We start from the raw sequence: 24423 nt of genomic DNA, 5'->3' as shown, positions 1-24423 counted from the left end.
CATTGATTGCAGGCTTTCTTTTTTTAAAAAAAATCAGAATAATATGTATTGAAAGACTTACACCTACATGTTTGGTAGAAATGCTTGAAGATTAAAATAGATCAAGATAGATGTGGAAAATATATATTAATGTGGTTATCAGTTATGACCTTGTTTGCCCATTATTATGATCAGTGTGTGAAATTTTGTCACCAAACACTGTCACCAATCATCTTGCACTTTACTTAATAATATTTTGGCCTGTAGGGAAGCCTATTTTCACCAAGAAAAGAAAAAATAAATATAAAAGTTATGCATAATGAAGATCCAAATTTTGACATACTAAATCCTAATACTCAGTTCATTATGAGTCAAATTTTAGACTTAGCATCTCATAATTTTAATCTTACTATGAGTACTATTTTATGTTTGTTTTTATCTTTACCATGCATGAGTTTTCATCAGTTTTCCCTTGTGGAAAGTTCTTCCATAGGCTGCAGTAATGATACAGTAACTCATATCAGAGAAGAGCAAATGTCTAGGCTATTCCTAAACATTGCATCACATAACAGCCATAGTTTTTATTTTTTTATGAGGAAGATATGCAGAACTACTCTGCAGAACTCTTGTGTTTTTACAATAAAAGATGAAATTAAAAATGACACTGAAAGCGGGAGTATTCTCCCCAGAATAAAACTTTTAAATGAGCTACATTTGACTTACATTAGACTATTTTAAGTAGAACTGTACTGCAGTAAATCTGACTCCACTTCAGTGAAATTTCAGTAACAGCTCTTCCACCTCAGTCGGGTAAGTAGCCCATCAAACTGCATAAAGAACATTAAACCAGCGGTATGCCAAAAGCACTTTAAAATGTGTTGCTTGAGGAGCGGCTTGGAACTCCTTTTTTCTTTGTTCAAAGTAACACCAGACAAAAGAAAACCTTCAACAAATGTCTCCTCACAGAAACCTAACAGCAGCACTTGATCCTCTTTTCTTTGACCACGGGGACAATTTTAATTAACTATTGTCCTTGAGTATATGGAATGAATGTCACTAAAGCACAGGCTCATATCTCAGCACTGTACTGTGTTGTGTTGTGTTGTTGCAGTAGATGGCATATAAAAAAATATCAGGGTACTTTAAATAAATATAGGTATGATATATAAATACATTAAAATATAAAATATATGCAGAGTGAATAAAATAACATTACTGACAAAAACATCTCTGGAAAACTGAGGACAACTAGACCTTTGAAAAAGCAAAGTGGATTTATAATGTCTGAATTTGCAGCATCTTTCAGGAAAATGGTGACTTTTAGTAGACATGCAGTTATTAAAATTAACCCACATTTATATATTTCTTACTTTATTAATGATAGTGTGATGTCTTTTGGTAAAAGTTTTTGAGGCTTTATCCTCTCGGGCTCATTTACCACCTGTTACCTCAACTGTCAAGTGAGCTAAAATAAACAAACAGGATTTCTAGGGTGGATTTCAAAATAAAAGAGAGACCAACTGCGCTCTATGGTTAAAAGAAAATCGATATTGAGAAGAAATAAATTGAAGCAGCGTTTTCCTCCAAAAATGTGAGAATCACAACATAAGATAATAATGAAATTAATGTTCTGGCCATTTCAACACTATGATAGCCTAACACTGCTATAAATATGTAACAAATTTTATTCTTTTAATTTGAAGGCGAATACATAGGCTTTTTTTCTGAAAACTTGACATACCTCCAGCAGTCTGCCCCAGTATAAACGGTAGCTAGACAGTTAGCAGGAAATAAGCAATTAAAATACAGGAGAATTAATTCAAAATAAAAGTTTCATACATCCATACATACATACATACATACATATGGGTTGTACATATAATTACTATTCGATAAACACCACGAATTAATAATTTACTTATAAAGTAAAGAAAAAGAAATTGAAATAAATAGTCTTAGCATATAGCACTTGAAGCTTTTTTTGAGTATTACAACTTGACAGGATACTTTACTGTGCATGAAATCACATTGCTGTTGTTGTTATTTATTTTAGTTGAAAAAAAAAGATCAAAACTCATGAGAGTTAGTGATTTTAATAATTTATTGTCCACATCATAATATCTTGACATACATAATAATGTCATCAGAGTTGGACAGCATTGTTGTTGACTAAATGAAAGACATTTCCACTATAAATTGATGCAAAAAACAAAACAAAAACGATACACAATATTCATCAGAATGCAGGCAATTAATAATTATATCTGTTATTGTTTTTTATCACATTGGACTGCTTTTGCATGAAAGGGGAGAGAGGAGATGACATGCAGCAAAGAACCAGAGGTTGGACCTGTACTCAAGGACAAGGACACAGCCTTTGTTCAGGGACACCTACTCTTCCAGGTGAGTTATTCGGTGTCCCGCATATTTGACAGTTAAAATGTCCAAAATGTAATATGTGTTGCCTTCAAAGTTGGAAAAAAAACCTTAGCCCTTCACTCTATTTTCATTATCTCATTTGATTCAGTGGTTACACTTTTGAGGCAAGAGAGTTATAATATACTATAAAATGTTAGCGTGAGCGACTGTTTTATCTTTGTTCCCATGCAGATTTTTATCGATAATTTGACGACAAATATTCCTCCAGCAATTTGCGTCTCACGAGCGCATTATCCCCGTTTTATTTTGAAAGGTAGAGCCGGAAGTTTAGGTATTTATCGCGTGCAACTTGACGGTGGCCTGTCATCTGACTCTTTTTCCTGTTGGAAGAGAAAAAGTTTTGAAACCCCACCCTCTTTACTGACTGTAAGCACAGACGTAGAAGTGGTTCGAGGTCCTGGCGAGAGAACACTGACCGTGAAGCGGAATATGATAATAAGTAATGATGGAGTTATTGCGCTGTTTGGATACCGACGGTAACAACGACACCACGGAGCCACACCAGGCCACGCGCTCAACTCCAATTAGGAACTAACGGGATTTGTGTACATTGCAGGTTCTCTGTGGAAAGTTAAGTCAAGCAGGTTTGGATAGCTCTTCCTGTTGTAAAGTCGGCGGTTTCTACGTTTTTGTGTTGTGATAAAGTCCAGCTCGTTGTGTGAGAACATCGTAAGTATGGATACCCTCGCTCAAAGGGATGCGGGATTTCCTGCGCGAGCGCCGCAAAGTTGCGGTGAGACGCGGTTACTGGAGATTTAGGCTTTAAAAAAAAGTCGGACTGGTTAGCCCTGAAACTTGTCGTAAAACACTGGTTGGCTGGACTGAATGCTCCTTTCCTGCTATTCTTCTCCGCTTCGCAGCGCTTCCTGCTTGTGGTGGCCACTGCACTTAATGGCTAAAAATACATAAAAACTCAAAATGGACAGCTAATGTTGTGGGAATTTGGAGCACTCGAGCATTTTACAAGTCTTGGAATCATTTTTATTTTTGTCCTCGTTTTTATTTTCTCCCAACCAGAACTCAACAGGTGGCAATTTTAAATGAGGGAAGAGAAGAGCTCATTTAGCCTTAATGAGGTGATTCAAGAGCCTCTTAAACACAGGCCGGTGAAATGATAATGTGTTCAAACCATGTTGGGAAACCACACAGCACATCACTTGAACAGAGAGCTGAGACAGCGCTGCCTTTTTGAGCTTTGAAACACTTATCGCACAAAAGCAATCTCCCAACTGATTCTGTATTTTCAAGTGCTTCGCATGTAATGTCAAGACGAATGAAAGACACTTTCGGCTCAGTTATCTTTGAATCCTCTCCTGCTGCCCACTTGTTGGTTGAGCTTTTGAACACATTTCACTGGTCCCTGATGAACCAACAAGAAAGACAGGAAAGGGAGCGAGGCGCAATAAAGTACTCCTTTGTACTTTATTTTCAAACCCTTGGGGTGCAAAATCAGATCCAGTTTAAACATCTGCTTGAGGCTCCATGGAGCCACTGAAGAACATATTCAGTCGTGGCCCGCTGTCCAACTGGAAAAATTTGGAACAATCACAAAAAGGGAACTTCACCAACCCTGTGTGGACCGCCTTGTTTGACTATGAGGCGTCCTGTAAAGATGAGCTCACCTTGCGTAAAGGTGACCTGGTGGAAGTCCTGTCTCTGGACTCTGAGATATCAGGGGACGAGGGCTGGTGGGCGGGGAAGGTCAACAACAAGGTGGGCATCTTCCCATCCAACTACGGCTCCTTCAAGCCAAGCGGATACGGGAAGCTTCCGGGCAGTGGCGTGGTCGGCGAGCTTGGACCGGCCGTGGTGAGCGAGTTCGAACCCGACGTGCTGGATTTCCGGGAGCTGTGCCTGGAGGAGGTCATCGGGGTCGGGGGCTTTGGAAAGGTATATCGCGGTACATGGAGAGGCCGGCTTGTGGCTGTGAAGGCCGCTCGCCAAGACCCGGATGAGGATATCAGTGTGACGGCGCAGAACGTCAGGCAGGAGGCGCGTTTGTTCGCCATGCTCAATCACCCCAACATAATTGCTTTGAAAGGCGTCTGTCTGCAAGAACCCAACCTGTGCCTCATCATGGAGTACGCCTCCGGTGGGGCGCTGAGCCGGGCGTTGGCGGGACGTCGCATCCCGCCGCACGTCCTGGTCAACTGGGCAGTGCAGATAGCCAAAGGGATGTTGTACCTGCACAGCGAGGCCATCGTCCCCGTCATCCACCGGGATCTCAAGTCAAACAACAGTAAGTCCTTTAAACACTGCAGTGCAAGTCATTCATCCGTCAAACCTTGTCAAGTCCCAGTGTGTCAGTGCTACACTGATAAAAATAAAGGGCACAGATGTATTTACTGGGTCCATTGTGTGGCAACATTCCCCAGGACAGTGATAGAACATGGTGTACTACATATAAAGCTGCTGAAGGCTTCACTTAGTGTTTACAAGGCCACATCTAGAACAAAGACAACATTTTTAACTCCCCCAACATACTGTACAGCATGTGCTCCAGTAAACTTAGTAAAGGCAGCGTGGAGGATTTAATAGCACCTAGAGGAGAGGATTGCAACCAGTTTAGACTTCTCCTATGTGCCAAGCGTGAACTCCTGGTTAGAATACCCTCAGTGTTCTGGAGGTTGTAACCGGGAGCCAAATTATTTTTCTCTGATAACTCCAGATCCAGATGTTCAGGAGGTTTTAACCAGGAGCTGAATTATCCGCAGAGGTCTTTTCCTCTCTGAAACAAACGAACCTGGTGATTTAAAGCGGTAGAAACACTTAAAAAACAGTTTCACTTTAAAGTAGTTGTTTTGAGATGCTGTTCGTTTCTTTGTGGAGGGGCTGCTTACTACAGTGGCTGATGCTGAAATGTGAAAAGGGCAAATTGTCCTGTCTAGAGCCAGTGTTTGGTTTGTCAGTTCTGGGTAGGAACATGGCAGTGCAACATGGCAGCCTTTGTGGATGAGGACATGCTCCCTGTGGAGACATAAACGGCTCATTCCAAGCGAACAAAAAACAAAAAAGATTTCTTTGTCAGGCGATTAGACACTAAAGAAAAAATACTTATTGTATTTGATTTCTTTCAATATATCCTCCTGCATACTAAACACTGGACCTTTAATTCAAACATTTCAATAGCCTGGGAAATTCAATTATATCTCTACTTTTAATTAAACTATAATTGGTACAGTCCAAGTCATTGTCTGAGGGTAATAGATCAATTATAGCCCAAGATCATGACAAAGCCTTATGAGCTAAGATTAGATGCACAACAACAACACATCTTTTTGGATGGCCGCCCAGGCACGTGACTCTCTCAAATGTAGGCCAAGGCTCCAGAGATGCAAATATGTGTTGTTGATTGGACAAAATGCCATGCTTTGGTAGCAAAGGTCAGGAATTCAAGAGGAGGCTTTCCGTCTCAGCGCCGTCACAGCTCGCTCTTTGGACTTTGATGCCGTCCGGGGGTCATCTGGGAAGGTCTTGCATCAGTGTTTCGGGCCCTCGCGGCAGACACGTACACACTGAACCTTGTCATTAAAGCCACACTGCTGAGTAGTATTGCTGATAAAGCTTTCTGGCCCCCCTCTTTTGAAGCAGAACAAGTGCCTTTCTCAGCTCTAACAGAACATTCAGCTGAACACTGAGCCACCTGAATTTTACAGCAGCCTCCCCTCCTGTTATTATCATTCTTGTGATGCAGTGTATAATCCCTGTTAGTGGTTGTATCTGTTGTACTCCAAAAGACTTTTAACCTTTCTTTACCCATCCCTTTAACTGCAGATCCTGATCGCCAACATACACCAAAATAGAAAGAGATCATGGTTACTCCTTGTTTAACCGACTGACAAAACATTCAGTGCACAACAGTTCTGAGAATGTAACCTTGGTTAGGTTCACTAGAAGGTTAACTCCCATGATTCATGCTTTGCAGGGATACTCAACTTGCTTTGCTTAGGGCCCACTTTTGAAAAGTTACAACAGCCCAATACATGTTTCTGAGATTTTATGACATTTGCAGGACTTCAGGACATTTCTAGAAGTTAAAGACATTTCTAGGATTTTAGGACGTTTCCAAGATTTTAACACGTTTCTAGCATTTTTTTGACATTTCCAGGACTTTAGGACATTTCTAGGATTTTAGAATATTTCAAGGGTTTTAGGACATTTCCAGGACTTTATGAAGTTTCTAGGATTTTAAGATATTTCCACCATTTTAGGACATTTCAAAGATTTTAAGGCGTTTCACGTTCCAAGGATTTTAACACATTTTAAAACATTTATGATTTAAGGACATATCTATTATTTTAGCACATTTGTAAGAATTAAGGACATTTCCAGGATTTTGGGACATTTCTGGGATTTCAGGACATTTATAGGATTCAAGGACATTAGAGGCTTAGGTAGGATCTCTGTTTCAGGGTTTAGCGGATCCTCAACTGACACTTTTTTGATGAACAAGCTCTATTTTGATGCTGTTTTATGCACTCTGACTAAGCCTTAAAGGGATAGTTGTGTATTTTAGAAGTGGGGTTGTCTGACATACTTATGGAAAGTCAGTGTATTACATACAGTAGCTGGTGGTCGACACGCTCCCAGTTTACAGAAACAGCTCAGCATCACCATGCTGTATAGAGAAGTCAATATCAAAACGTGTTTAAGCCACTTTTAAAAAGGCCGACTGAAAAATGCTAAGTCATCCTATGTGTATGTTGTTCTGAGAGTGTTTTCAAAATGAAGTTTCGTTTCATTTGTGTCATGCAACAGCTGCTAACGGCATTTTCTGATCCAAACAGCTGACAAGTGGCGGATGACAAATGAAGTGCCAAAGTGAAATCCTCCACTGGTTCTTTTTTTGATAAACAAGCTCTAATTTGATGCTGTTTTATGCACTCTGGTACCTTATGTGTACTAAAGGCACAACAACAATTCCAAGTGTGAATCACTTTATTTCAGTGTGAATTAGAGAATGGGTTGGGGCCACCCGGCACCCTGTTGGGGGCCTGATTTGGCCCGTGGGCCGTAAGTTGGGTGTCACTGGTTTAAAGCTTTCCTAATCTTTTTTACTTTGGAACAAGCAGTACATTTTTCTGTCAGTCTTTCTCACTGACCAGTCCTTTTTCCATTCCCCTCAGCATCTCACACTTTCTTTCACCCTTCACTTATCTCCACCCTCGTGTCAGGTTCTTTCCCGTTAAGACCTCTCAACGGGAAAAAATGTCTCCTGTAGCGCCAAAGAAAGTTATGTCAATATAGTGTTTGTATATGAGGCAGGCCAAACACAATCCCTCTCTCTGTGCGCCAGGAGATCATATCGCTCTCCTGCCTCTTGCTTTTTTTAATTCTTCTCTGAATCTTTGTCCCTGGCCTGCCCCTACATGTCTCCATACAGCCATAACCTGGCTAAGCAATATCCTGTTGAGGTGGTGGTGATGGTGGTGGTTGGATTGACAGGTTTTTTGCACACATGCATATTGACTTGATTTCAAAACCATGGTAAGAGGGCAATGAGCAATGAAAGAAGAAATTACCTAAAAAGTATCAAGACAATACTAAAAAGTACAAGAAAATTACCTGAAAACTGCTAAAAAAACCTCAAACAAACAAACAAGGAAATGATCTAGATTAGGGGTTAAAAAATGATAATAAGGGGTGCCCAGTGGCTCAGTGGATAGAGCAGGCACCCCATGTATAGAGGCTGTGTCCTCGCAGCAGCGGCTCCAGGTTCAATTCCGGCCCTGGCCCTTTGCTTGCATATCACTCCCTCTCTGTCTCCCTATTTCACACTTGTGCTTTCCTATCGATTAAAGGCAAAAAACACCCCAAAAATACATATAAAAAACCCCCCAAAAATTAATAATAAATTATAATTGTTTTGTAACTTAATTAACATCATTTTAAATAAATTGTTTCCCAAGATTTTTTTCCCTTACACATTTTCCCTAGCTTTTAAAAAATAATTTTCTAAATATGCAAATTACTTCTGGAACATTACTTGTCAAGTTGCTCATAGCCTTTTTTTCCCATGTTTTTTAGAGAAATCACACCAATTAACTCAGAATTTGAAGTTTTAAATACTACAAGAAAATATAAGAAAATTGATGTTGCTTTAGGTTTTAGAGAGGACGGACGCGTCCTAAAATAGTGTTTAAAAATCAGATGATGGCTGACAGTACAAAGTGTACTAAAGCATTGAGGGTAAACCTCGGACTGTGATGTAAGTTCCTCAGAGTAGTGGTGCAAGTTCTTCTTTCAAGAGTTGGTGTTTTGTGTCAGCGCTCTGCAGTCGTACACAGAGAAATCTGTTACAGAAAAGGCAGATTTTTCCAACTGTAGCCTTTAAGGGATAGTTCAGATTTCTTTAAATGGGTTTAGTACTTATCCATAGACAGTATATTACAAACAGTAGATGTCAGTTGTCATGCCCCTAGTTTGGTGAACAAACAACAACAAAACCTAATTGTAGCCACCTTAAAAAAGTCTCACCTAAAAAATTTAAAATCAGTTTAAGTGTATGCAACACTGAGAGTATTTTCACCACTTTACCTTTTTGTCAGACAGCCCATTGCAATGAGGAAGCTGTTATTGACTTCACTTCCTCATTTATGCTCTCGTCAAAGCCACCAGACTGCATTGAGAAAAACAGTTATTATAGCTCGCTGAACACAGGAGCTACTGGTCTACCGCTGCTTTGATTAGTTAGTTTGTTTGCTTAACTGTGTGACTTTGGTGAATCTGAACTAACCCATTTTCACACAAATGTCACCCAATAACACAGACAAAATAACAGTTTGATGCAGGCCTTCACCATCAATGTGTGATATTAAGGTAAATCAGTAAAAATATAGTGTACTCATAAACTGGTATTGATTCTGTTTTTGGTAGGACTTTTTTCAGTTGGCTAAAATACTTTTTGTTGCCGGCCCCCATCCACAGCAGTACACTGCTTGACATCAATGCCAGCTTCTCCAAACTGGAGGCGTGCTGACTGACATCTACTATTTGTAATCTACTGTCTATACATAAGTACCTCCTACAACCCCACATCAAAAAAACTGAACTATCCCTTTAAGTGGACCATCATCCAATAGGGCAAAAGACATGTATATAATCAGAAATGTGCAAAATATTGATAGTAGAAATAGAATTCAAGTCTAACTAAAACACAAGCTGGAGAAAGTGACCATCGGCATGTCCCCTTTTTTTTGGCTGGCTGCTACAGTGATGGATTAAGGTGAATAGTCATTATCCCTGAAGGGCTTGTAAACAAGAGCTAAAAGTTGTAGCTAATGACCAGTGGAGCGCTTTAGCCCGTTTGGAAGATGCTGATGAAACAGGATCACTGAAGAAAGTGCATGGTGGGGCACTTGGGTCAGAGCCAGGGGCCATAACTGGAATTCCATTGAAAGTAAATACAGAACACAGAACACAGAGCAGAGGAGCCTCTTTCTCTCACTATTGTGTGCATACATCAGGGGACGAGAGTCTGAGCCCAGGGACTTTTCACACCTTGTGCACTCAGTCGTGTTTTTGTATCCGGTAATCTAAATGGGGTTTGAGGGCTTCACGCAGCTCTGCAGGATACACAGAATCCTTTTAAAAGTTCTACTGAAATTAAATTGCATGTGGTCACAATGCTTTCCATTTTTATCAAATTATTTTCACCCTCATTGGCTAACACAGACTGACTGCCAGCGTCAGCTGTTCAAAACCTCAGACTTTGAACCTCAACCCACATCAGCTTCTCAGTTATTGCCTACTTCTTATCTACAAAAAAGGCACACGTCTCACCATGCCCCTAGGTGGGATGAATATAACTTTTAATTTCATGAATTTCATTTTGGAAGACTTAAAGGTTCTGTATTAGGGTTTGACCAATATTTCAGGACTGACACCGATGCCAATTATTAGTAGTTAATGAGACCGAACTAATATTTGGAACCAATATGCATTTGCAATAAAACTGAAAATCTTTTCACCAGAGACGTTTTCAAAACAACTTGGCACAACAGGGCTTCAGGGCACTTGGTCCTTAATTTTTTTGGAGATAAGTGTAATGCCTTTTTCCTGTGAAAGCAATGTTTTGTTGACTATAAAACTCCACCAGACTTTCCTTTAGCATGAGGATGAGTAGATAATGACTGAAGTTTCATTTTTGGGTGAACTACCCCTTTAATGCACAGACATGAAGTTGATCTTGATTGTCTCATTTCATTTTCAGAAAGTAAGCAAAAACACTGTCTGTAATCAGTTCAACACAATATAAATATATTTATCTCACTGCTAATGGAGTTAGCACCTTTAACTGCTTACTGCCAATTCAACCTTAATGATGAGAACTGTGTCCAGAAAACACATATGCTCTGATTATGCATAAAGCAGCAAAAAAAAAAACATTTTTGGCCACTATAGGGGCAGTGGAACAACATGTAAACATAACACTGACATATCTTAGTCTTAGATAATTGTTGTGGTTGCTTATTTTACACATATGGCAAATTAGTAACATTAGCATTATTTTGGAGGGATGTATCAAGTTGCCTGGCAAATGTTTACTCTTCTGTTGTCTCTGTTTTGGTCTCCTCCACCCTCCGAGACAGATATCCGGCTTTTTAGCTCCTAAATGTCCCGCTGCGTTTACCAGCTAGTTACTAACTGTGTCTGTCTGTAATTTATTGCTCCATAGTTTATATAAAAAAATAATTACTGTTGCTTTAAGTTTTCTGCTATTGAAATATCTTGCTATCAGTAACAGTCCTCAAAAGCTCATTCAGTCCAGCTGCTGTCCTCACACTGTCAGTTATCTGCACAAAGCCTTCATAGATGCAAAAACAGCTATAGGCATCACCGCACGCCATAAAACTCTGCAGAGGCTGTAGTTAGAACTGGTGGGGAAAGTGCCAAACTAAGCACTTGCTGGGCTGGAACTCACAGGCCTTTTTTTCAGGAAGAAGCCACAGTTAGATCTTGGATCAACATGTCTTTTTCCTTTTTTTTCTCCTTTCCACGAGTGGACAAACATCTGATACATCCCACTACCAGCATGTTTTCATTCAGGGCCCCCACTGCTCCACACTGCAGCATACTCAAAACATCCCCTGTGTGTGTGTGTGTGTCTGAGTGTCCCGGCGACTGGGTGTGTGATGTTTGCATGTGTGCGGTGAACTGCACTCCTGTTACTGCTGCAGACACACACCATCATACCCTTGTTCAGCAGGAGGAATCATGAGGGCAATTTAGGCATTTTAGCTATTTTGTGATTGCACAGAGTGATTTTGTGAAGGGAATGGGGGGGGGGGGGGACTTTGAACCAGATAAAGTCTGAACATGCACCTGTGTTTTCTTAAGGTATTACCATTTAGCATGTGTAGTTTAGGTTATAAATGAGCCATTAGCAAAGTTTCACGCCATTAGAGAGAAAGAACACGATAAGAACTCCTATCTGCAGATGGAAATTTAGCAGGGAAGGATGTCATGAAAACTTAACTTTTGCTGTCAGTTTGCCAGTCAAATCTTTTAAGACTGCTGTGCTTCACTTTAGCAGTGTATGCATAAGAGGCTGTGTTATTTCATGCAGATATGGTTCTGATTTAGAAGGCATGGTTCTTATTCCCACTATACAACGAGGGTGATTTCAGCAGTGAAGTGATCTTGGGAATTGTAGTTTGAGAAAATACATGATTTTCATCTGTTGATGGCTTATCTTTCCTTTTTTTTTTGATTATTTTTTTGGGCTTTTATTGCCTTTAATTGACAGGACAGTGTGAGTGTGATAGGGAGAGAGAGAGGGGGAGACATGCAGCAAAGGGCCGAAGCCGGATTCGAACACGCAGCCGCTGCAGCTAGCACACAGCCTTTGTACATGGGGCGCCGTTATTATTATTATACATATGTACACTTAAGCGTATATACTCGTGTACATCTGTCCATGTGTGTCGATGGCTTATCAAGCAATTTCACTGTCACTGATAAATTTCCCAATGTCAAAATAAAACCATGAGAAGTTGCTAGAGTTTTGGCAAGCTCCTGTAATCTTGTGGTTGGTGTAAAGAGGTCATAACACTAAGTCTGAGCTATCTTAAGTCTTTTATCGTCTTGATATTCCGACAAAATCAAATATTATTGTATAACCCGTATTCCGAAAAGCAGTGGTTTGCAAATCCTTTTTGACTTACATTCAACTGAGTGCAGTCCAGAGACAAGATATTTAAGGTTCAAACGTGATGCCAGCAACGGATTCCAAAACGTTTGGACAGGATCATGTTTGCCACTGTGTTACATCACTTTTTCTTTTAACAACATTTACTTAGTGAATGGGAACTGAGGACACTAATTGTTGAAGTTTTGAAAGTGATTTTTTTTTCATTCTTGCTTCAGTTGCTAAACAGTCTGAGGTTTCTGTTGTCATTATTTGTGGTACATAACGTGCCACACATTTTCAATAGGAATCAGCTGTGGCAGGCCAGATTAGTAATACTAAGCCACACTTTTGCAAAATGTGTCTCATTGCATTGCTAGAATAAGCAGCGACGTCCCTGAGAAAGATGTCGTCTGGGTGGCAACCATGTTGAGTTGGTGTTTAATTTGGCATGTATCTGATCTACCAACTAGCACTTATTTTAGTGAGAAATCTTAATTTTTGGAACGGTTTGGCACTCATTCCCATGGCCTACCCTCAATGAAACAACAATTTATGTTTATGGACTATATTGATGCTGAATTTGCAAAAATACTGTCAAAATATGACACCTTTTATCTTGTGGTATGTGTTTTTGCAGACATTTAAGTAATTGTTAGAATGTCATATTTCTTAAAGGGAGTGTGGTGTAGTACTTTCCGTCAGGAGCAGGATCAGAAAAATAATCTCAAAAGGAATCTAGTTGTTGTCAAATAGTGACCCTGCAAGACCCTCAGTCTTTGCAAAATTTTGTAGTGTCTGACTAAAAACTCACATTGTCTTCATATGTGAGTGTCAGTTGCTAGTCTTTGGAAGTCTTTTTAAAGTCTTCAAGTGTATGTTAGGCATTAGTTATGAAATGACCAAAGTGTGGACCTTTGGGCACATGGTGAAAATGTTATATATGGAGGCAGTTTTTCTATTTAATTAAAAGAAGAAATCAGCAGTTGGCATGAAAATAAAATATAAAAAACAAAATATGAATAGAAATGAGGAATTCTTGGGTTATCACTGTGAAATTGTGTAAAAATGTCCCGTCAGAGTAGTGAGATCTTTCAGTAACAGTGAATACATTATAATGTACAATATACTGTACACCATGGAGATTTTAGTCCTGGACACTGCAATGAATTACCCATTAAGTATCTGCTTTCAAACTTTCCTGAATTACTCAACTAGCCCAACACTTTTGATCCATGAAGAGCAAATTTATGCATAGGTTAAGTATTTTTATTCAGCAGGAGACGTAACCTCAAATGTCAAGTGTAGCAGAAAATGCACCGTCATGAAGTTACCCATCCATAAACATGGCTGCATCTTCAGCAGCAGTTTGCTGATTGGCAGATCCGAGGGATGCCTGGGGTGTCCTGGCGGGGAGAGGGAAGGGGTCACCAGGGGTAGAGCTCAGCTGCATTGCTGCTGGCTCAGACTGAGTGTCAGTGGGTGATAAGGCAGAGGGGGGGTCGAGGTGTGCAGCCTGGCCAGCTGCATTGTTTCTTGACTTTCTTTCTTTCTACTTTGGAAAGGACAGACAGAGCCTAGACACCATAGGCTCACATTGGATTGAAGAGCAGAGTAGATCTGGAGATTTAAAAGATTCAAATATGCTTGGACAGAATTCAGCTTTAGGTTTTTTAAGACAGTATATTTTTAGATTAAAGCTTCCAGACCGAATTTTTTAGGTCAGTATTATCTAGAATTGTGACCATTCTTAATTCTTCTATTCACCTTCTTTCTTAGAGTGAAATGAGACGATCACTATCGACCTCATATCTGTGCATTAAAGGGTCTATGTACAATATACAGAGCATTAACCCTTAGGAACTGTTTGACACATTTTAAGCACTTTTCATAGTTACATTCATACTGTTAAGTGCAAAAAATGCATCATTGAAAGCCATTAAAACTGCAATTTTTAATCACATATTTCTGGGTGTCATTCTGGGCTTTTAATTGGAATTTATCATTTTTATTATCTCCAACCTAGTGACATAATTTTTACCATATTTGGCATATAGAGAAAATTCATGCTATTTCCACTAGGTGAAAGAATGTTTTTGGACAACGTCACCTTTTTTTCAATTTTTTTTGTCATTTTAAGTGCATCTTTTTCATTAGTCTTATTGCCACTTTCTTCCAACTTTTTAATTAAACTTAAAGTGTTTTAAGTGCGGATTTTCAGTAGCGAGCAGGTACATTTTCATAGATTTTTCTTTTTCTTTAACCATAGGCCATTTTCTTTGGGGGATGAAAAGACAAAATTTCAATGAAAACTATTTATTATAATAATATTAGAAATATAAATGTGAACTATCCAAGTGTACATTAATGCACTCTAATCACAATATTGCATTGACAGCAGACAGTGTAGTGATTAATATTTATCCAGATTTTATCTATATGCAGACATCTTAATAAGTGACCATGTTCTAATATGTAGCCTGTGTCTTCACACATAATATTCACTATGTATGTACGTGCGAAATAAGATGCCCACACAATGACTGCACACCCACGCTTAGTCATGAAATCTGCAGTGTTTGTGTGTGTGTGTGTTTGTGTGTGTAGTCGGAGCAGGATGAGTGAGGGGGCAGAACAACAACTGCAGGGGAGGAGGAGAAAAAAAAGAATAAGAATAGCAGACACTGGAAGGTCAGAGCTCACAGGAAGTAGAGAGGTTTCCAGAACTCAGCCGGAGTGCAATCTGTTTTTTTTTTTTTTCTCCCTCTTCTACAGTCTGAAACCTCATTCTGAGCCCAGCCTCTTTTTCGCCACACAGATCACAAGACAGTTCCCATGCTAATGAGAAGAAACCTACATATCTGTTTGTGGAAGAGAAAACGGCTGTGAGGATTAGGAAACATTTGTTTTGAGTTCAGGAAGGAAACCAACGTAAGGGATGTTGTTCACCAGAGTTGTTAAATTGTTGACTTTGTCATAGCTGGTGTGTTTGAGATGATTTGGTGGTAGTTTCAGTTGACCTATTGGTGCTTAAGTAAGGCACAAGGGGAAGTATGTTTTTTCTTACAATAGTTTTGTAATATACTTCTTTATTTCAGTTGAAAGTTACTTAACCAGACAAACAAGTCGCTCCGAGGCTTTATCTAATGTGATTTAATTAAAATCATGCCTTTGAAGCAGCTATGCTTCTGAGATAAAAGTTCAAACTCCGCTCTGCTCACCACAGACAATTTTGGCCCCCGATAAGAACATCATATTAATGCCAAAAAGCACATTAATTTTAATGTGAGGTCACCACTATCACACACAGATGTGAAGTCATATTATAGCCCCTTTCCACTGAAGGAACATTTCTAAGAACCCAGGAATCTTTTTAGCATTTCAGAAACCTGCATTTTGACCCAACTTATCAGGGTCTGAATTTAATATCTGAGCCTGCAAAACATTGGCGCCCGGATTTCGATTATGGTGTTGAAGTTTAAAACTATATCAATATGAAGAGTTACAGAATACCGATATTATTTGTTTTCTTATTTTACAGCTGATATTACTTGATGTGACTAGATGTGTAAGGACTAATACTGCTGCAATTAACATATAAAGTTCCACAACAGTCCAGCTTTAATGTACATGTTAGGCACTTCATTGTTTTTCAAATAGGCTGGTTATCCTTTTCTTTTCCTTTGTCTCAACATGTGCACTGAGAGGAAATGCAAAAGAGTGATATCACTCACCGCCAGATCAGATGTCGGTTAAACATGCTGAATCGGACGAGCATTTGTAACTATAATCGTATTAGGGTGATCATGACCACCCCTGCACCACTGCTGCAAACGGCTCTTTGTACCTGGTTGTGTTTTATCTGTGATTTTCCATCCTCAGAACATCAGCTCTCCCTCCCACCTCTACCTTGACCTCAGAGCTTCTGGGGTCAAGCCAGTAACGACCCCCTGTCTGAGTCTGTAAGGAAACAGCACTAATGAAGGTTAAATTTCAACACATGAGCACTGGTTTGTTAATAAGTGACTGTTTTCAGGACCTCACAGCCTTTTTACCTGCCACCAGATAATTTGCACAAGGTATCATGTATAAACCTGATTGCGGTTACTTGGCCACACACACAGTTACACATTACTACGTTTGAGGACAATGTTGTCGGAGTTGTAATAAATTGTAGTTAAAAAAAAAACAGCCCAACATTCAAAGCAGTACAGTTTGTTATTGACTTAAGTGATGATATTAGACGGCATTGACATTGTCAATCTGGAGAGGTGAGACCTGACAAACCTGATTAACGTTTGCCAACCGCAAAGCATGAAGTGTCATATGAATCATTTTAAGTGTGTCAACACACTGTGGAGATATAGTAACTACGTAGTGATAATAACACAAACAGTACGAAATACAGGTTTAACTTATGGAAGCGCTGTGGTGTAGACAGTGAATGTGAAATCCACTAGAACCTGAATCACAACTTTATCTTTACATACATCAAATAAGGAAGAAATGCCACCTTAGACTGATACAGAGCCATCTATTCATAGTTTTCAGTCGGCTGTGGCCTGGTTTTTTAAACTCTGCCTAATTCTTACACTCAGTGAACTTATTGCGTGCTCCTGAGCTAAGACGAAACTCCAGCGTTAGTTTCATCTTCTGCACTGTGATTATGCCCTATCATGCTGTCTCTCTCACTCTCTCGCTCACTGGTTGCATGGTCAGAGGTTGCCAGACTGTCTGTCAGCCTATGGCCTCGTCCCTCAGGGGACAAAGCTCCCGTTCTTCCTGGGGAAAGCCCCCACCCTACCGGAATTCTCCCTTCGCCTACGGGTGCAGGGCAGGGAGGGGGGAGCGGGAGGAAGGTAGAGAGAGCACAGAAAGGGTTAGGTTGAACCGATATGGGTATTTAAAAGCCGATAATGCCATGTAAATTTGACTATTTCCATTAATAGGATTTGGACTTTTGTTAAATGTTTAGCTTTTTCTGCAGATATTTTAGGCTCGGTCTTATTTTGTGGTTAGAAAAATGAGCACAAAATATCAGAATTTTTGCCATATCAATCCTCAGACACTCAGTCCAACTACCAGAGATTGGAGGGGTTGGGGAATGATAGCACAGATGAGAAATATGCAGTGAGAGAAGGCGATGGAGCTCCAGCATTAGATTATAGAGAAAACATAATTAAGTGAGGTGCAGAGTGACGAGGCAGAGCGGCTCTGTGAAGCTGACTTTTGCATCTGGCATGTTATCGTGACAGGGCTGGACGGTTAGAGAGAGAGAGTCCTGCAGCTGAAAGGTCACAGCCTCTATCACTGCATGTACTGTATGTTCAGCACCAGCCACATGTCCTCTCAAATGTCCTTGAGCAGGACGTTGACCCTCTACGAGCTTTATTCCTGGCATGTCAGGTGCAGTAGATGTTTGCTAATCCCCCCGAGGTTACTGTACTGTACTTGTATGCCTGTCAAGCTTTCCTTTCTCACGAGGCAAAAATGCAATTTACAAAGATTCTTGGTCATCAGTTATTTCTGAAACAATTGGTCCTTGATGGATACTTGGTTTCAGACAGAAGTAGGTAAAAGCAGACTTCTCTTATCTTGCTGGCAATTATCCATTTTGCGAGCTAAAATGACAGGTGGCCGCCATGTTTTATCACATGATGTAGTGTTAAAAGACCTAGGCTAAAGCTAACAGGTCCCAGGCATGAACTCAACATACTCAAAGACCTCTAAATTAAGAATAGCATTGTTCTCGTGTTGCAGTCTAGAGCTAATTAGTCCTAGTTTTAAGAGTATGATATAGAAAATGTGAGATCATACTGTTATTTTTTCCGAACACTATGTCTTAATTTTGAATTTGAAAAAAAAAAACAACCCAAAACTACAGCTCCCGGGATGAGGACTCATCTACCAAACTTTAAAAAAAATCTTTATCTGTAACCCTTCATTCTAATGGAACTTAGTTCATGATGAGGTTCTTGACCCTCTAATACCTAATTTCCAATGCAGGGTTTGGCTCAACTTTGGTACCAGGTCCTTTTCTTTATTTCCACACTGCTGTGAAATCATCTTCACCACTGAATCTTTTACCCAGCAATCAAACAGAGGCATGTCTGCTTGTTATTTATATGGCACAGTGTACGGCTAAGTGTACAGCATAGTGTACAGTATAGTGTATTGCGTAATGTACAGTGTAGTTATGGCTTAGTTTACACAGTAGTGTACATTGTAGTGTACGACATAGTGTACAGTGAAGTGTATGACATAGTGCACAGTTTAGTTCCCAGTGTAATGTACATTTTAGTGTATGGTATAGTGTACAGTGTAGTGTGCAGCGTAGTGCAGTTTAACGTGAAGTGTAGTGTACAGTTTAGTGATTTGCATAATGTACAGTGTAGTGTATGGCTTAGTTTATATCGTAGTATACGACATAGTTTACAGTTTAGTGTACAGCATAGTGCACAGTTAAGTGTAACGTGTAATGCACAGTTTAGTGCACAAAATAGTGTACAATGTAGTGTTTGGTGTAGTATACAGTTATGATGTGCACAGTGTAGTGTTCAGTGTAGAATACAGTGTAATGTACAGCATGGTGTACAGTGTAGGGTACTTTGCAGGCTGCCAATTTTTAAATTCTTGATTAAGTAAATAAAACAATCACAGTCACTATTGCCTGTAGCTTGGCTGTCTAACAACGGTGAATTTGTGTAGGAAGTCCCCAGTCATGATCCTAGTGGTTTTATCTCTGGCCAATCAGTAGTCTAGTGTTTAACTCCATTTTTGCGCTCAGCTTGCATGGAGCCTGTTATTTTAATCACCACCCTTCTGCTAACAGTCATTCGTAAGCATTGGCATGCCAGCCATCTAATTTAGCAATTTTATCCTTTGCTAGCCATGACTTTCCTAGAAATAAAAAGTTATACACTTGAAATGATGTCAGAGCAACTTCCCTGAAACTATTTCACTTCATTTGCAATGTCACAATATTTGTTATCCAAGGGTTGAACTGATTTTTCACATTAGGCTGATTTTTCCCAGCTGTTATGAAATCTCAATAATCTAGTTTGACATGTGAAGAAGGTTGTCAATTTAAATAGTGTGTGTTTGCTCAGGATGGACGTGGTTATACTTTATCAGTCAGATAAGCTCATGTTAAACCAGCCCTGCAACGCACCACACAAAAATCCCTGACACTGGGATTCTTGCTAAGCTAACTGTTGAGTTGAGTCAGTCGCAGCACCAAGCTCAGGCCGCTGCTGGTAGGAGTCATGTCTGCAACTGACACACTCTTGTTTCTGAACAACAAACAATACCAAACAGAGTCCCGTTGCCATAGAAATCTGTCACGGTGTTTTTGTGGTGACATTGTTGGTTTCGTCTCTCTATCAGGAAGACGCTCTGTCTGGGCAAGACTGATCGAGTCATGATACTCGCCGTTATCCTTTTGAGGGAGAGGTGGATTTTCCGTTGTGTTTGCCACTTTTGTTCACACACCTCCTCAAAATGTGATACCAGGTGAGAGATAACAGAGGACACAGATACAAATCTTGTGTATCCCTCATGTATTAGCCCTATTTAAGTTTTAGAAAACCAAGTTTATTAAGTTAAAACTATCTTTTTTTATGTCTCCAGCCACATTGATCTGAAGTTATCCTGTTCATTGCACTTCATTAAACGTTTTAAACTTCTTAGTTTTGAAGATGTCAGCTGCAGACTCCATGTTATTTGGGTCAGTGGCTGATCAGGACAGTGTGTTGCCACATACCGTCCAGTAAGCAGCTGACTAATGCGGCAGTCGTCGTCAGTGTGATGGTGGTTGTAGGAGGAGGGAGGCTGAACAGGGCTGAACTGTGGATGCACTCTGCCTTAGCTCAGGAAGTAGAAGAAGAATGTGGTATGTATGTGTGCTGAGACTGCGAAAACTCTTTTGTCAGTGCGTGGATTTGGATGTACATTTCTATGTCTAGTTGCGTGTGTGTGTGTGTGTGTGTGTGTGTGTGCATAGGTAAGTGCTGATGACCAATATGTGTATGCATGAATGTGTGCGCACAGGTAGGCTCTATCCATATCCAAGTGCAGAGACATTTGTATGCATTGGTTCTGTATATCTATTATGCATGTATGTATTATGAAACTGTCAAAACCTTACCAGATATCTGTGTGTGTGTCTGTGTTTGTGTGTGCATTTCACAGAGGAATTGTGGACCAATCAACTTTTGAAGAGTTATTTGATGCAGTAAAACCTCTTGTAGCACCTGCTACATCATGAGGTAGCCAGTTCCTATTGACAAGCACATAGCCATAGCATCATGTGACCTAAAAAAGCCAAAAAAAGTGTTTACACTGCATGAAACATGCCTGAAATACCACCTCATGCGAGCATAAAAACTCATATGCGATTAATGGGAGTTTTTTTCTAAATTGATTACTTTCCATTACGCCTATTTTACACTCCTAATTTCAATTTGCCTAATTTTAGGGTAATGGAAACCCACCTAATGAAACTTCAGTAACTGCATGTAGCTGTTGTTCTCCAAGAAATACTTACATAATAATTACAAGTTGTTTTTTTTACATTTCTGTTTAAGTATAAAAGTTATTAGCTTAGCTTGCTCTTTCTCTCTGCTCACAGTCCATTAAGCTAGGCTAGTTGGCAGCAGCCCTCTGCAGAGGTTAACTAAGCTGTTTTCAATATTATGCTAACTTCATTGTCAGTAAAAGTAGATACTTATGCTCTTATTAGTTTGGAGTTGAGAATGGTTAATGCCACTCTTTCTCAGGTCATTGTAAACGTAGCCTAACAAAGTTAGCTCTTTCCCCCCTGCTTCCACACTTGTTAAGCTAGGCTAACTACATCCTGACATTTCATCTCACAGAAAGCATTTGAGCATATTTTGTAAAAATTTGATCCATTCTTTGAAAGGTTTTAAAAACCAGTGCTTGATGAACTATTTTTTTTCAGCACACAACTTAATATTGCTTGAAAATGTCATACTCTCCCTTTAATTGGCTTTAATGAGCTGAAAACAACGTGCCAGCTGCCCTCTGAGGTGGTTAGCTAAGCTGTTCTATGTATAATGCCAACGTCATTGTTAGTAAAATAATTATTTATGCTTTATTAGTTTGAAGTGCTTATTTCCACCCTTTCTCGTGCTTTTTTGAACTTTAGAGAGAACAAATTTAGCCGTTTCCTACAGCTTCCAGTCTTGCTAAGCTAAGCTAATCATGTCACTGTAGGCTACTTAACACACAAGCCCTAGACTGATGTGCTCAGCTGTTGTTCTCCAAGAAATACTTACATCATGCAACTGCAAGTTGCCAGTTTATATCTCTCATTGACTGAATTCGACGACCCACGCGTATTAGTGAATTTTAGAGGCGTTGGCAGTTGTTATTTTAAACTTTGTACAGAGCCAAGATTGCCGTTTTCCCCCTTGCTTCCAATAGTTATACCAGCAAGGCTAACTAACTTTCCTGACATTATATAAGCATATCTGTCACTAAAATGTTGAAATATTCATTTAAAAACAAATGCTTGATGAAATCTTTTTCGAGGACAAAACTTACTTTTGTTTGAAAATGTTAGGCTTTTGCTGTAATTGGCTTTAATAAGTTAAAAACAGCATGCGTCAGCAGCCCTCTGAAGTGGTTTGCTAAGCTGTCGTCAATGTTATGCGAACTTCATTGAAAGTTAAATTTGATATTCATGCTCTTATGTATTAACTTGGAGCGGTGATAGCTGGCAACAAACGTAGTCTGGGAATTTGTGGCCAAGTGGCCCTAATTTAATAGATCAAATTAAACAGTCATAACATGTTCTTCAATCAGCGAATCATTTATTGAAAAGAAAAAAACACGCACAATCTGTCTTTGTTGTTCGTGTTAGGCTTATTTGTAAAATGACAAAACTAATTTTCTAAGGTTTTCCTCCCCTTGTTTGTGTGTACAGTAGGCAAAAACAATCAACAGTGTTTAACCCTTTGAAACCTCGGTGGACATCAGTTTTTCTTGTGCTGCTTTCGGATGTCTTTCAGTATTTATAAGTATAAGTATTTGAACCTTTAAAACGTGAACACAAAGGTTTAATTCTCTTCCAAAAAGATGGGAAAAGGCAATGAGCATATTCCAAGAAATTGGTAAAAGGTGACAAGAAAACAACCTGAAAATGAATTTTTAAAAAGAGAGAGAAAGAAAGAAAAATATTTGAAAATTATCAAAAAAAAGGGAAGATGTCCAGAAACTATATTCATGATTATTAGAATTATATATGCAAAATATGTTACAGAATATATATCATATATATTTTTAGCATTTTTTGTGTGGTAATTTTTAAATCTTAAGTTGCTCATTGCCTCCCTTACATTTTTTTTTAAAAAAGAAAAGAAATCAAGCCAATTTGTCCAGGTTTTAACGGGTTAAAAACAGAGATTTACTACAACCAGGAGACAGGAGAACACGGGTCTATTCACAATATATATTCACACAATATTTACAAAAAAGTATTTTAACATAAAGACTGATTTTATCTATACACACAATATCACCCAAATGTACTGTATTCACACTATATTCGTATGCGTGTAAGCAAGCACCTGCTGCTTGCTCACCCTCTTTCATTTCTGCCTCTTTGTCCTCATCATCACCTGCAGAACGCTTAAATAAATCTGTTATCTTTGCACACTTTGCAGCGTCAGCCAGCAAAGCCTATTTCTGTTTTTTTGGCGCACCTTCTCTGCACCGCAGGCTGTGGGTTTTTTCTTGAGTGCTTCTTTTGACAAGACACTCTCAGTTTCATTTGTGATGCGGCTGCTACCTGCTGATACAGATTGCACTGGCCATGTTGCTGCAGTCAAAACGTATTTATTGTATTTATACAGTTTAAGATAACAGGGACAATGCACGTTAATACACATTTCTGTAATTGTGTCAGTGGCAACTACAGAAAAACACATACAATAAATAAAAGCAGGAGCAATAGTACTGAACACAGGACAGAGTACACTGGAAAAACAACACATAAAGCATAAAAACAAAGCACACTTTAGATTTTATATAAGTTGCAGAGTATGGTCACATATGTGATTAGATGATCTATTGAATGTCTTTACATAGGCTATATAATGCCGAAATTTGGGGGAAAAAAGAGTGGCCCTCAAAAGACTGGCTCACAGGGAAAATTATCAAACTTGCTGACAGTACCGGACAAAGCACATCTGGGGCCCTGGGCAAGCTTCCCCTGGTCCCTGACAACCTCCTGCCAAAAAATTAAAATTGAAAGAACATATGTATGTATAAAATTATTATCATCAGTATTATCATTTGTATTTATTACAAACAAGAACAAGAGCTAAAGAGAAATCAATGCAAATAAAAACAGTAAGAAATACGGTATAAATTGGCAAATTTTGTTTTAAAAAATTTAGTTTTTTTGCTAGGTTAAAGATTTAACAACATTAGATTATTATTATTCTGCTCTTAACTAGTTCAAAATAAGCCTGTTATTAGGTGTGTGCAGAATGATATTGTTCAAAAAATACCAGTATACTCTTTAATATAATAAAAGAAAAAATCATATGGTTATAATGGCAATACTACTTGTTAATATAATATAATTGTTAATATAAATACCGTTACGCACCACACCAAACAACTGAGAACAAATTTGTTATTGGTTACTGTTGTTCTTTACAAACGAAAAAAAACGAGATTATTTTTGTTATTTTTTTTTACTGAATATCTGAAGGCAAACTTTAACACCTATGCTAACATATAAAACTGTAACAGTTATTTTGTTGCAATTGTACGTTCTTGTAATTACTAAAATAAAACATAACAATGGAATAAACATCTTATGTTTTTCAGTATTTTATCATGTCATC

At 39.0% G+C, this 24423-nt stretch overlaps 1 protein-coding gene across 1 annotated transcript in view; it reads left to right on the top strand.

Annotated features, from left to right (window-relative positions):
- The first annotated feature begins 2808 nt into the window (after positions 1–2808).
- LOC121961929 (mitogen-activated protein kinase kinase kinase 11) overlaps positions 2809–24423 on the top strand; it is a 48428-nt gene continuing 26813 nt past the window's right edge. The window contains 1 exon segment of the mRNA XM_042512043.1: positions 2809–4657. Coding sequence (XP_042367977.1) covers positions 3901–4657 — 757 coding nt within the window. The 5' untranslated portion in view covers positions 2809–3900.

This window comes from Plectropomus leopardus, chromosome 23, assembly GCF_008729295.1.
Source record: "Plectropomus leopardus isolate mb chromosome 23, YSFRI_Pleo_2.0, whole genome shotgun sequence".
In the NCBI taxonomy this organism is placed as follows: Eukaryota; Metazoa; Chordata; class Actinopteri; order Perciformes; family Serranidae; genus Plectropomus; species Plectropomus leopardus.
The sequence above is the reverse complement of the archived record's forward strand: the minus strand, read 5'-3'. Positions and strand labels throughout refer to the sequence as shown.